This window comes from Rhinopithecus bieti, unplaced genomic scaffold (genome assembly GCF_001698545.2).
Source record: "Rhinopithecus bieti isolate Rb0 unplaced genomic scaffold, ASM169854v2 scaffold_23325, whole genome shotgun sequence".
NCBI lineage: Eukaryota > Metazoa > Chordata > Mammalia > Primates > Cercopithecidae > Rhinopithecus > Rhinopithecus bieti.
Window position 1 is genome coordinate 85,294 of NW_016810673.1, and position 13,516 is coordinate 98,809.

General features: G+C 43.5%; 1 protein-coding gene across 1 annotated transcript in view; it reads left to right on the forward strand.

Annotated features, from left to right (window-relative positions):
- Positions 1-13,516, forward strand: part of CREB3L2 (cAMP responsive element binding protein 3 like 2) — a 130,916-nt gene that overhangs the window by 71,876 nt on the left and 45,524 nt on the right. The window contains exon 2 of the mRNA XM_017892610.1: positions 2,300-2,516. Coding sequence (XP_017748099.1) covers positions 2,300-2,516 — 217 coding nt within the window. The remainder of the gene's footprint in view (positions 1-2,299; positions 2,517-13,516) is intronic.

Genomic DNA, 13,516 nt, shown 5'->3' on the forward strand with positions numbered 1-13,516 from the left:
TCTCGATCCCCTGACCTTGTGATCCGCCCACCTTGGCCTCCCAAAGTGCTGGGATTACAGGTATGAGCCACTGCGTCAGGCCCACTTTGCTTCTTTATTAAAGGAAGCATCCTGTTCTACAACTACCCTGATCTTAGAGCTCTAGCTCTAGGGACATCTCCCACCTTCCCTTCTCGTGTTCATTTTCATAACGCCTTCATTGACACTTCAGTTTGGTGGTGGGACTTAGGTGTCCGTGTGAATCCCAAGAATTGTATTGCCTACCCCAAGCCTCATTATTTGCAATCATTCTCTTATTGCTGTATCTGCTTTCTTAACTTCCTTTCTATACCAGAAGTGTCTCTAAAGTTTAATCAATAAAGTGACACCCATTGGTCTATGATTCAGAGAATGTTAAGAAGGCAGAAATATCTCTAGTAGCTGGGGCCAAAGTGGGCTTTAAAGTTTCATTTTATTGGCCGGGCACGGTGGCTCACGCCTGTAATCCCAGCACTTTGGGAGGTCAAGACGGGCAGATCATGAGGTCAGGTGATTGAGACCATCCTGGCTAACATGGTGAAACCCCGTCTCTACTAAAAATACAAACAAAATTAGCTGGGCATAGTGGCGGGTGCCTGTAGTCCCAGCTACTAGGGAGGCTGAGGCAAGAGAATGCCTTGAACCCAGGAGGCGGAGCTTGCAGTGAGCCGAGATTGCACCACTGCACTTCAGCCTGGGTGACAGAGCAAGACTTTGTCTCAAAAAAAATTTTTTTTTAATTAATTAATTAATTAATTTAGAGACCGAGCCTCGCACTGTTGCCTGGGCTGGAGTGCAGTGGCTCCATCTCAGCTCACTGTAAGCACTGCAAGCTCCGCCTCCCGGGTTCAAGCGATTCTCCTGCCTCAGCCTCCCTAGTAGCTGGGATTACAGGCACCTGCCACCACACCCAGCTATTTCTTTTTTTGTATATTTAGTAGAGACAGGGTTTCACTATGTTAGCCAGGCTGGACTCAAACTCCTGACCTTGTGATCTGCCCACCTCGGCCTCCCAAAGTGCTGGGATTACAGGCATGAGCCACCACACCTGGCCCTATTTTATATTGTTATTATTATTTTGAATATAGTCAATAGCAGTGATTCTAAACCAGAGGTGACTTTTTCATCTACAGACATTTGGGCAGTGTCTGGAAATATTTTTGGTTTCATAACTGGGGGAGTGCTACTGGCATCTAGTGAGTGGAGACTGAGAATGCTACTAAATATCCTGCAATGCACAAAACAATGCCCACCCTTGCCCTTCACAACGAATAATCCAGTCCAAAATGTTATTAGTGCCAAGGTTGAGAAACCCTGCTCAGAAGATCCTCATACCATGAATATAGACCCATCAAGGAGGGAGAGTGGATGGGGCTGCAGCTCCTTCGTGGGACAGTGTCACAACGGATATGGGAATCCCAGGGAATTTCTATGGGCTAGTTCTATATTATGTCCAAAGCGTGATGGGGACTGGAAAGTTCATGGTATTAGAGATGAAGGATGGGAGGATATTAAGGATAAACTAGAGAGGAACAAAGTCCAGGCCATGGGGAGACTAGAGAGAAGCCACCTCTAATATTTTTGGGCATGGCACCTTAGTGTAAACTGCACCTTCCTGCTATAGAAATAGAGGATCGCTTATTTAAACATATTAATATTATCAGTGCAAAATGTGGTAGGTCATGACAGCAAGGACCCCCAGTGAATCATGCCCCCGCACCGTCCACACTCATCTATCTGCATTGTGACTCTGCCATTCCTCTCATCAAGCAGTGGAATCTGTTTTCCTGCCCCACGGGCGTGAGCTGGCCTTGTCCCTTGCCTTGACCAAAAGAATGTGGAAGGTGTAATGGTACGTGATGTCTGGGGCCACTCAGCTTTGGTTTTTCTCCCTCATGGAAGATTTCTGCCGTCATGGGAGGAAGTCCAGCCTGATCTTCCCTTTTGAGAAAGAGGCCCAGGTGTCCAGGGGTCCCAGCCCAGCGCATTCGCAGCCAGCCTTCCCACTAATGTGCTGTGTCAGGGAACCCAGATGAAATCAGCTCACCCATCCAGCCCAACCCACTGAGGAGTGAGAAGTAATATATTAATATTATGGTTACCTTCAGCCACTAAACATTGGGGTGGTTTGCTACACAGCATGCGCTAACTGGACATTGTGTATGTAGAAGGGACTTCATATCGAGCAGTGGACGAGGTATTTGCCTTAGAATATGTGTGTAGGGTAACTATCGCATCATGATTAAGAGAAACTGAGTTCTTCCTCCTTTGTTTCTTGTAGCACTTCTCAGAACTTCTGGATGAGTTTTCCCAGAACGTCTTGGGTCAGCTCCTGAATGACCCTTTCCTCTCAGAGAAGAGTGTGTCAATGGAAGTGGAACCTTCCCCGACGTCCCCGGCGCCTCTCATCCAGGCTGAGCACAGCTACTCCCTTTGTGAGGAGCCTCGGGCCCAGTCGCCCGTCACCCACGTTACCACCAGTGACAGCTTCAATGACGGTAAACTCAGAGGAGGAGGAAGACCTGGACCTTAGCGCCTTTGGTTCTGAGCTCTTGAGGGTGCTGAGTGTGTATTACATTAAAGAGGGTGTCAGCACCCTTGTTAGTGAGATACCTACAGTATGTAAGGCCTTGTGCTTGGGCTGTGGGGAAAAGCAAAGAGGCACAGGACCCATTTCTCTACCCTGCCCAGGTCCGCTGGGGACTTGCCATAACTGAAGGATAGTCATTACTCTCTTGCCCTGTGGCTTCAGCAGCAGAGCAGCCTTTTGCAAATCAGGCCGGCCTGTCTGGCTGGTCATTCCTGCCAGTACAGTAAGTCCATTGTTTCAAGAGGTCATGCCTTTTATTTTATTTTTTTTTTCTGAGAAAGAACCATTCCTCTATAGAAGCTTCTTGGGCATCCTCCTAACCCACTTCCATCATGTTCTATTGACCCCATGTCCCTCACCCCAGATCTTAGTAGACATTCCTAGACTTTCTTGTTGGTTACCCTTTCATGCCCATCATCAATGCCGTGAGTGTGGTATTTGTTGAAGGTCTAGTTTTTCTGACCTTAGAGATGTTAGGATGTTTTCACCATTACTCTACAGCCCATAATTGGTAAAAACTGTATCTTGTTCCAAACTCTCCAAGGCATATATATCTTTTAAGTGTAATTTTCTTCTTTTCTTTTCTTTCTTCTTCTTTTTCTCTGTCTCTTCCTTCTTCCTCCCTCTTCCTCCCTCCCTGCCTCCCTTCCCTTCCTCCCTTCCTTCTTTTCTTTTCTCTCTTCTTCTTTTTCTCTCTCCGTTCCTCCTTCCCTCCCTCTCGCTCCCTCCCTGTCGCCCTTCCCCTCCCACCTTTCCTTCCTTCTTCCTTTCCTTTCCTTTCCTTTCCTTTCCTTTCCTTTCCTTTCCTTTCCTTTCCTCTCCTCTCCTCTCCTCTCCTCTCCTCTCCTCTCCTCTCCTTTCCTTCCCTTCCTTTCTTCTTTATTTCTCTCCTTCCTCACCTTTCGTTCTTTCCTCTCTTCCTTCTTCCTTCTTTCTTTTACCACAGGGTCTTGCTCTGTCATTCCAGGCTAGAGTGCAGTGATATGATCTCAGTTCACTGTAGCTTGAGCCTCGCCGGGCTCTCCATGTAGTCATTGCAGCCTGCAGCCTCCCAAGTAGCTGGGGCTACAGGCATGTGGCACCACAACATGGCTAATTTTTTTTTTTTTTTTTGTAGAAATGGGGGTCTGCACTAATGTTGCCCAGGCTGGTTTCAAACTGCCTGGGCTGAAGTGATGCTTCTCCTGCGCACAGCCTTCGCCCAGTAGCTGGGATACAGGCAATGAGCCACATGGCCGCAGCTTTAAATTTAATTTTCTATGTTTTGTTTTCCTAAAGAGGGATAAGGCCAGCTATTTTAGTACTGTAAATTTTTAAACTACATTTTCCTATTGCCAGTCAAGCATATGGCCTTCTTCCTTTACAGGAGGATGACATGTGAGGAATACTCACTAAAACGTTGACCTTCTTGAGTTAGGTGTTGACGCTCTTGTTTCTTATACACTGTAATATAGCAAGGACATCTTTGAAGATGGCCTGCACCTATCAGCCCATCCTCTAGGGATTTGTGCTAATGCTTTCCCTCCCCCTTGACCCCCACCCCCGGACAGGCCTTGGTGTGGTGATGTTCCCCTTCCCTGTGTCGCATGTGTTCCTCATTGTTCAACTCTCACTTATGAGTGGAGAACATGTGGTTCCTGTTCTGTTCCCATGTTAGTTTGCTGAGGATGATGGTTTTCAGCATCATTCATGCCCCTGCAAAGGACATGAACTCATTCTTTTTTATGACTGTGTAGTATTCTGTGGTGTATATGTGTTACATTTTCTTTATTCAGTCTAGCATTGATGGGCATTTGGGTTGGTTCCAAGTCTTTGCTATTGTAAATGGTGCTGCAATAAACATACATGTGCATATGTCTTTATAGTAGAATGATTTATAATCCTTTGGGTATATACCCAGTAATGGGATTGCAGGTCAAATGGTATTTCTGGTTTTAGATCCTTAAGGAATCGCCACATTATATTCCACAATGGTTGAACTAATTTACACTCCCACCAACAGTGTAAAAGTGTTCCTGTTTCTCCGCATCCTCACCAGCATCTGTTGTTTCCTGACTTTTTAATGATTGCCATTCTAAATGACATGAGATGCCCTTTTATTGTGAGGCCAAAGCATTCACCATTTAGTTCCCAAAGCTGGGGCTTTGTTTTCTTTATAGCCCTTAGGCTGTGACAGGCCATGCTGGTAATTTGCTGAGAACAGGTACGGTGGGTCAGATATATTTTACAAAGGGTTTCTGATCCACAGCTCATCTTTTTTGAAGTACCAATGTCTTCTCTGAGTAAAAGTCACTTTCCTAGGCCAGCAAAAGCACTTTTCTGAGACAGCAAACACGGGATACACTTTGAGGGCCAAGACGGGCGGATCATGAGGTCAGGAGATTGAGACCATCCTGGCTAACATGGTGAAACCCTGTCTCTACTAAAAATACAAAAGAAATTAGCTGGGCGAGGTGGTGGGTGCCTGTAGTCCCAGCTACTCGGGAGGCTTTTTTTGGTCACCAACTCTTTTGTGAGGATACTAGTTTTTTGAGGATACTAGTCATTTAAGATGTGTGAAATCAGAGTGAAGCAGTGTGGATGAGTGGATGGGGAACTTGCCCAGCAAAGCTTTGTCTGGATCTATTTTTCTGAGTTGTGTGGATGGGCAGATGTTTGGGAACAGAATTATCTTATTCATGTGAACCCCAGTTTGCATCCCCGTTAAGGTGGCAATCCGTGGGGTGGGGAAATCAATCCACGAGTGTTTCTCCCAAATCCAAGTGCTCTGTTAGAGCAGATAACACCCTGATGGAAAAGGATGGTTATTTTTAGGCAATACATAAATATGTAGCATGTATAGACAGCTGTATACCTTAAATTTAATATTCTTTATCTGCTATATGGTGATAATAGCTTAAGCAAAACTAGGAGTCCTTGTGTTCAGTGATGGATGGGGAACTAATATTTCATTATACCTGAGAAAACCAATGATTCAGCTCTCCCTGTCCAGTTGTACTTAGATTACATACAGTTCTTCTACAATTGCTTCTAAGCCTGGAAAAAGAGTGATGACATACAGTTAAGTGGAAACTCCTTCCTAATTTATTAGAGTTTTTCTCCTTTTTTCTCCCTCTGCCTCCTGCTTCCCCTCTCTCCATCTCCTTCCCACTAGAACTCTTCTCTTTCCCTCTTCCTCCTTTTGCCCTTTTTCTCCTAACTTTCCCTTCCTCCCTCCATCCTCCACCTGAACCCCAGGGCAACTAAAAAAGGCACGCGCAGATGTTCTTATCCTATCATTCTATCACGGACTTCAGATGGACTGTGGACCCCTAAAACTGTATATAAAAATTTGGGCTATCTATATTTGTTAATTTTTTGAGAGTTATTGCATCTTTTCTTAGATTCTCAAAAGAGTTTGTGACCAAAAAAGTTAAAAATAACTGTTCGAGGATTCCACAGGAGTCATCTATCTCAGGGGGACTTTGAATGTGGACTTCTGAAACACTAGAGCTAAGGAACTTCACGTGGCCCAGCAACCACAGGAGCCAACCCTAGAAATGTAGGTGCAGGCTTCAAAACCACCGGAAAGACATCCCACATCCAACTCAGCCATTTGTCCCTGTGATTAAGGCTGTGACCCAGACACTAAGCAGGGTTTTCTGTTCTACAAAAAAGGCAACAACAACAACGAAACACCAAAAAAAAAAAACAAGGAAGAAAGAAAAAGAAAAAAACATGTAATGAGGTTAAGGGAAAAAAGCGGAAGCATCCAAGCAAAATATTTGTGATACTTTTATGCTTTGAGAAACAAAAGCTTATATTTGAATGACCAAGTCTTGTACCTCACCACAAGGAGGTGGTCTTTGTGAGTTACTGTATTTCAATCATGTTCCTTTGTGTAATTCAGTTGGGATGCTAGGTATGCATTTGCATTGTCCTTTAATTTTGGTGTTCTTCCTAAAGAAGAAACTCTGTAGTGCTGGATGAGGGCTGTTCAGAGAGAACCAGACATGGCCCCTATCCTCTAAGATGATACAAGAACAGAGCTAAAGATTATATAGACTATCAACAGACCTTAGCATAAAATATGCTAATACAGAAGTGGTCTAATACTACCTTTGCATCACAAATGTAGTTAAGGGTGGAACAAAGGATCGTAACTATGGCTGTCCCAGGTCTACAGGGACATGGATAAGAATCATCTTCCTCCTGATGAATTTAGTAGGGCTCTCAGTGGCAAGGGATGGCTGGATAGGCTGGTTCACTGTGGATACCTTAAATTTATGGAGCTGTGTTCTCACGTGGGAATGAACACAGTAGTCTGTGAGGTAAGGGTGAGCAGATATTGCTGGGGCAAAGTCACATGGGGTAAGTGAGACAGCCTGGAGGAGGGCAAGGACTAGGGTTTGATCTCTGCCTAATGGGAAGCAGGGACTGAGAAATATAGGATGACGTTTTCTGGAGCTTAGAAGAAACACAGAAGATCTCATGGCTGCCATGTGAGAACAGAGAAGGTGTGCACAGATATAGTTATCCAGGGAGAAGAGAAAAGGTATAAAACATGATGGCAAAGAAAAAATGGGTTTTGAAATGATTTGATGAAACCTGCAGCAGGAAAAGCATAGGATCGAATATGCTGAGGAAGGGGCAGAGGTGAGTCAGAGATGACTTAGGTTTTTGCTTTGCAGTGTTGAAGAGATCTTGATGTTGACATGGTCCATGGAAGCGAGACTTGAAAATCACAGAAATGAGGTGCATAGCGGTGTCTTCATCACATGTAGTGTGAGCTGATGACAAGAACATCAGTCTGAATCATCGTAGAGTAGCCAGATTCAGGGGTAGAAGAGGAAGGTGTGTGTATCTACCAAGAGAGTCACTGGGTCCTCTGTCCTGCACCGCCAAAGAGAGAACCTAACAGTGATTGGGGAGGACAGGCAGAGGAACAGTTGACCTCTTCCATCTGAAGCTTGGGTTTGTAATACACGCTATTTTGCTATTCCTCCCTTTTTCTGGTGTTACCTTTTACTTTTTTCCAAACAGATAAAAACAATAATGATGTTTCCCCTTTTATTTTTTGAAAAAAAGTAAAATAATGACTTCTCTGCCTAGCCATTGCAATGCTAGATTAGTATAAGAAAGCAACGTTCACATTAATCTAGCGATTGCAGTTACTATGGATATTCATGAATGAGAGTCATAACTTCTTCAATGAAGAAGAAAGGATGTAGTAAATATTTTCTATTTTTACTATTATCACCACCTCTTCATGCCATTCAATAGTGAAAGTTATTTCAGGGTTAAGATACTCAGGAGCGGGGCCAGGGGAAGATAGGCCTCTAACTTCCATTGGAGCATGTAGGCTGTAGTTTAATATGATTCTGACACATTTAACTGAATTCTTGCCCCTTTCCCCAGCTTCCAGAGCCCAACCATTATATTTTTCCTTTAAGAGAATTTTACATAAAAAATTGGTCAAGATGTGCCAACTCCTTTGAAAATTTTCAAAGGGCAAACAAATGAAATGCTAAAGGATTTAGATGAGGCATATTTATTTAATTTAAACAATTTTCTTTTCACTTTGGATATGTTACATAAATAGTAAATGGATGTACAGTCAGCCCTCACTGTTCTTGGGTTTTGCATCCTATGAATACTGTATTTTCAATCAATGTTTGTTTAAAAAAAATCTGCTTGTGAGTGGACCCACACGGTTCAAACCTGTGTTGTTCAAGGACCAACTGCGTATATGTTTTTCCCATGTAAGTGGTAGTACGTCATCTGATTTCTCTTTTTAAGAATAAATGCCCAGGCTGGGCGCGGTGGCTCAAGCCTGTAATCCCAGCACTTTGGGAGGCCGAGATGGGTGGATCATGAGGTCAGGAGATGGAGACCATCCTGGCTAACATGGTGAAACCCCGTCTCTACTAAAAAAAATACAAAAAATCAGCCGGGCGAGGTGGCGGGCACTTGTAGTCCCAGCAACTCGGGAGGCTGAGGCAGGAGAGTGGTGTAAACCCGGGAGGCGGAGCTTGCAGTGAGCTGAGATCCGGCCACAGCACTCCAGCCTGGGCGGCAGAGCGAGACTCCGTCTCAAAAAAAAAAAAAAAAAAAAAGAATAAATGTCCATTCTCTCTCTGTTCACATGTATATAAGAGAGAGAGAGAGTGTGTGTGTGTGTGTGTGTGTGTGTGTGTATTGTAAACCAAAAAATATCTGATACAGGTCTCAATCAATTTAGGAGTTTACTTTGCCAAGGTTAAAGACATACCCAGAACAAATAAACACAGAATCACAGAAATAATCTGTGGTCTGTGCCTTTCTGCAAAGATGACTTTGAGGACTTCAGTATTTAAAGGAAAAGTGGCTGAACAGGAAAGAGGGAGAGTGTAGTAATCCACGTGTTGCAAGAGAGAAAAAGAGCAGGTGGGGAATAGTCCATTACGCATTCATCTCGTGCTCAGTAAATCAACACTTTTTGTTAAGATAAGATGAATGTTAAGCTGGGTGCTCATGACTGTGATCCCAGCACTTTGAGTGGCCGAAGCAGGAGGATTACTGGAGCCCAGGAGTTTGAGACCAGCCTGCACAACAACACAGTGAGACCTCTTCTCTACAAAAAATAAATTAAAAAAAAATTAGCTGGGCGTGGTGACGTATGCCTGTAGTCCCAGCTACTTGGGAGGCTAAGGCGACAGGATCCTTTGGGCCTGGGAGGTCAAGGCTGCAGTGACAGAGCAAGACTGTGTAAAAAAAAGAAAAAAAAAAGGTCAACATGGAGTGTCTACTTGTGGAGACCTTTAACCTTTTATCTATAATTGTGCTTAGGAACAAAAGGAAAGGTAGTTTTTTGCATGACTCAGCTTTCAGCTTGATTTTTCACTTTGGCATAATGGATTGGGGTCCTGAGTTTTAATTTTCCTTTCATTATATATCAAGATAATGCCAACTCCCAATTTAGGGTTTTTTGTTTGTTTGTCTGTTTTTTCCTTTCTTTCCTAGGAACCTGTATCCGTTTGTGCTTATCCGTGTGGCACATATGGAAAGGATGGAAAATCTGCATTTTGGTGTTGCTGTTACCTTGGCTTTGAGTTCATGTCTTTTTCAGTCTCTTTGTCCATCTTGATGATTTGATAACTTGGCATCTATCCCCATTGATCATGGCTGCTCCATTTTGTCTTTGGATGTAAAGGACTTGCTTCTCACCACGATCAGTGGCTTGTTTTTATTTTCTTGGCGACAGCTAAGTGGTGAAGCTGAGGAAATGTGCCAGTCGAGTTTGACCTTTGACAGGAAGCTGTTTGGATCAGCTGATATGGGGGGGCGGGGGTTGTTCTTACTCTTCACACTGTGGACTGCTAAACTTTACCAGGGATGTTTTTCGTCTGAAATGACACTTAAAAGACGTATAAACACAATGCAGAAAGAGCATTTTTCTTTTTTCCACTTGGTATCTCAGTTTCTAGTTTTAGAAATTAGAGGGTGTAGAGTGTCCACTGACTCTTATGTTTGTAGTTTAGCCAATAACTAAGACATCCAAGGATAATTCCAGTTCTAAGCCAGGGTGGCCCTACTGCTCTTTTTGCCAATAAAGTAAAACTACAAAAATCAGGTCATGGAGAAACATTGTGATACATATTCTGCTCCTTCTCCTAGACTCTGTCCTTCCTTAACCCTCACTTCATAGATTACATTTGTCATTTTGTTTTCTATGATTTGGTATTTATTTCCATTGAGTAAGAAAGTACAAGCCAACCTCCAGTAGTTCAGAATAAAAGCTCTTTTCTTTCATTTCAGCTACCACTGGAATGCTGTTCTCACCAAACTACTTACTCACTGACTTTCTTCATATGAAGTCATTTCATATTTTATGAAGTAACTAGTAGGTCCGATCAGCCAGTCTACAAATATTTATTGATATGATCCATAGTTGATGGTTTAGAGGAATTATTTTGGAAATGAATGTAGTAATTTCATTGTAATAGATTCTAATGTAATGGGTTTCATTTATTTGTCATACATTCGGCTATATTGTATGGGCTAGCTCTGTTGCGGCATAACAAACCACCCCCAAACGCAGTCACTCAGTCATTTATTATGGTAATCCACGTGTCTGTTTCTGTGTGGGGGTCAGCAGAGTGATTCTGCGAGTTTCAGCTAGATTCACTGGCATCTCGGAGGTCAGCTGACAGTTGGCTGGTCTTGGCTCAGCTCCTCTGGGGTGACTGTTCTCTGTGGCTGTCATCCTTCTTCTGAGATAACTAGATTATCCCAGCTCATTCTTCTCATGCTGATGGCAAAACTGCAGCAACCTTAGTTCCATCCTGCAAGCACATTCCAAAACTCTGCTTGTATTAAAAAGCTCACGTACTATTGGTACATCAAGCCACAGAACCAAGCTGTAGGTGGGGATCAGCCCCCGGTAGGAGGGCACTGCAAAATTCTAAGACAAAAGACCTGGAAGGAGGGAGGAGGAAGACCTGGAGCCAGGAATGCATTTATGTAATAAGGGACTCATTGACTCTTACTGAGTCAAGGGCTTCTAAATGGCCCCTTGGGCAATTGGAGCCTCTATCCAATAATTACCATCCTAACCCATGAAGTGGAGCAGGCCATGTCCCTGTGTGTTCATCCAAAGACAATAGTGTCCCAAAATTGGAAATCCAGAAGTACTGTAAAATGTAAAGAAAAAGTCATGCATGTTCTGAACGATTTTCCAGAGATGCTTACTATTTGGCATATTTCTTTTGATTCTTCTCTATCACTTTCTTCTTTAATAGTATATAAATTTAAATAGAGAGTTTTTGTCTTAACATTTTATTATAAGTCTTTCCTTTGTAATTAAAAAGGCTGTATACATGTAACATTAATGTATGCATAAATATTCCATTGTATGGATGCACCATAATTGACTTAACCTTTCTCTTGCTTTTTAATGTTTTGGTTATTTTCAGTGTTTTGTCATTACACACAATGCTGTAGTGAGCATTATTTATGCATAATCTTTATCCACATAGAAAGTTTTCTGGTTAATGGGAAGATTACTGGCCAGAGTGCAGAGATCTGGGTTCTGCCACTAATTTGCCATGTGACCTAGGCCCAGGTGTCATTTTCCTCATCTAGAAATGATAGGCTGGACGTGGTGGTTCATACCTGTAATCCCAGCACTTTGGGAGGCTGAGGCGGGTGGGTCACCTGAGGTCAGGAGTTCGAGACCAGCCTAGCCAACATGGTGAAACCCCATCTCTACTAAAAATACAAAAAGTAGCCAGGTGTGGTGGCGCACACCTGTAATCTCAGCTACTTGGGAGGCTGAGGCAGGAGAATCGCTTGAACCCAGGAGGCAGAGATTGCAGTGAGCTGAGATCGCGCCACTGCACTGCAGCCTGTGTGACACAGCAAGACTCTGTCTTAAAAAAAAAAAAGGTATATTTGAGCTTGATGGCCTTAAATCTCTTTATAACTCAGGATCAAGGACTATTATGTATTGGAGTGGAAGCACGAAAGCAACACCAGTTGTTTGTCCTCAAACAAGCTCAGGGGAGGAGAGGCCACTTCATTGGGCTTCTCTCTTGGAAATGTAGTTGTCCTTGAGAGAGAAGGTTTCCTTTTACAGTTCAGGTACCATCGCTTGCCCTGCTGAGGCAGCACTGATGATATTTGCATATTTGTAAAGAAAGCTATAGGACACTAGGCATTAAGACTATAAATGGTCTTGACTTGTTTTACGAATGTGCATGCTTTGAGAATGGCTTCGCTAGATTGGAAGAACTGATTCTATCACCCATCTTCATTTTGTCTTATAATTTTTTGTATTCCCTTTTTTTTTTTTTTTTTTTTAACTTTTACCTCTTCTTTTGTTTGCCTTGTGAATTAAGTTTCATCACAGTCGCCTTCACTGCACAGTCAAGGGACCTGGGCTTATCTCACAATTTCCTGGTAATTGTGTGCGACCTTTTTCTCAGGGTTGCTTCCTTACCATCCATTTCAGCCTGTACTGAGACTGTATTTCATCTTACTGTCTTTCTTCCAGCCTCTGCCAGGGATAAATATTGCTCAGTGTGGGCAGGCTTTAAGTGTTGATTTCAAAAAGCAAAAGCATGGCTGTGCGGGGTGGCTCACACCTGTAATCCCAGCACTTTGGGAGGCCGATCACCTGAGGTCAGGAGTTCAAGACCAGCCTAACCAACATGGCAAAACCCCGTCTCTACTAAAGGTAAAAAAATTAGCTGCGCGTCGTGGTGCACACCTGTAATTCCAGCTACTCAGGAGGCTGAGGCAGGAGAATCTCCTGAATCCGGGAGGCGGAGTTTGCAGCGAGCCAAGATGGTGCCACTGCACTCCAGCCTGGGTGACAGAGCAAGAATGTCTCAAAACAAAACAAAAAAAGCAAAAGCATCACCATGTCTTTGCTGAATGGAAAAAATGAAACCTGTGATGTCTCTGTCTCCCCAACCCTTCCCTGACTGTCATAAGTGGGTGTTCTTTGCAGCAGACAGTGTCTTCTAGCTCCTAAACTCCTTTGGGGAGAGTCAACAGAATCTTTTGGCTCTTGGTCCAGTTGCTTCTTCTCTGGGCTGAGCTGGGGCATGTTCTGAGTCTGGTACAGAGTGGTCTCCCTCCTCTGGCCGCCATTTGTTCCCCCGCCCTCCCCTTCCACCAGGATGTGGCCCACACCCCATGAAGGATGGAAAACCCCGTCACACCATAGCACTCAGCAGCACCACTCTAAAAGCAAAACATCTTCCTCCACCAGAAGGCCTACCCATCCCGTCTTTATTTCACCTCGGTAAATAAATTGCGGCTAGGATAATTCATCAATTATAAACTGGATTTAGGGGGGGAAATCATTTTCCTCAAATATGAACCTGTTTTTGTGCTTGAAGGAAGTTGCTTATGAAATACAATTTTTTTTTTTTTTTTTTTTTT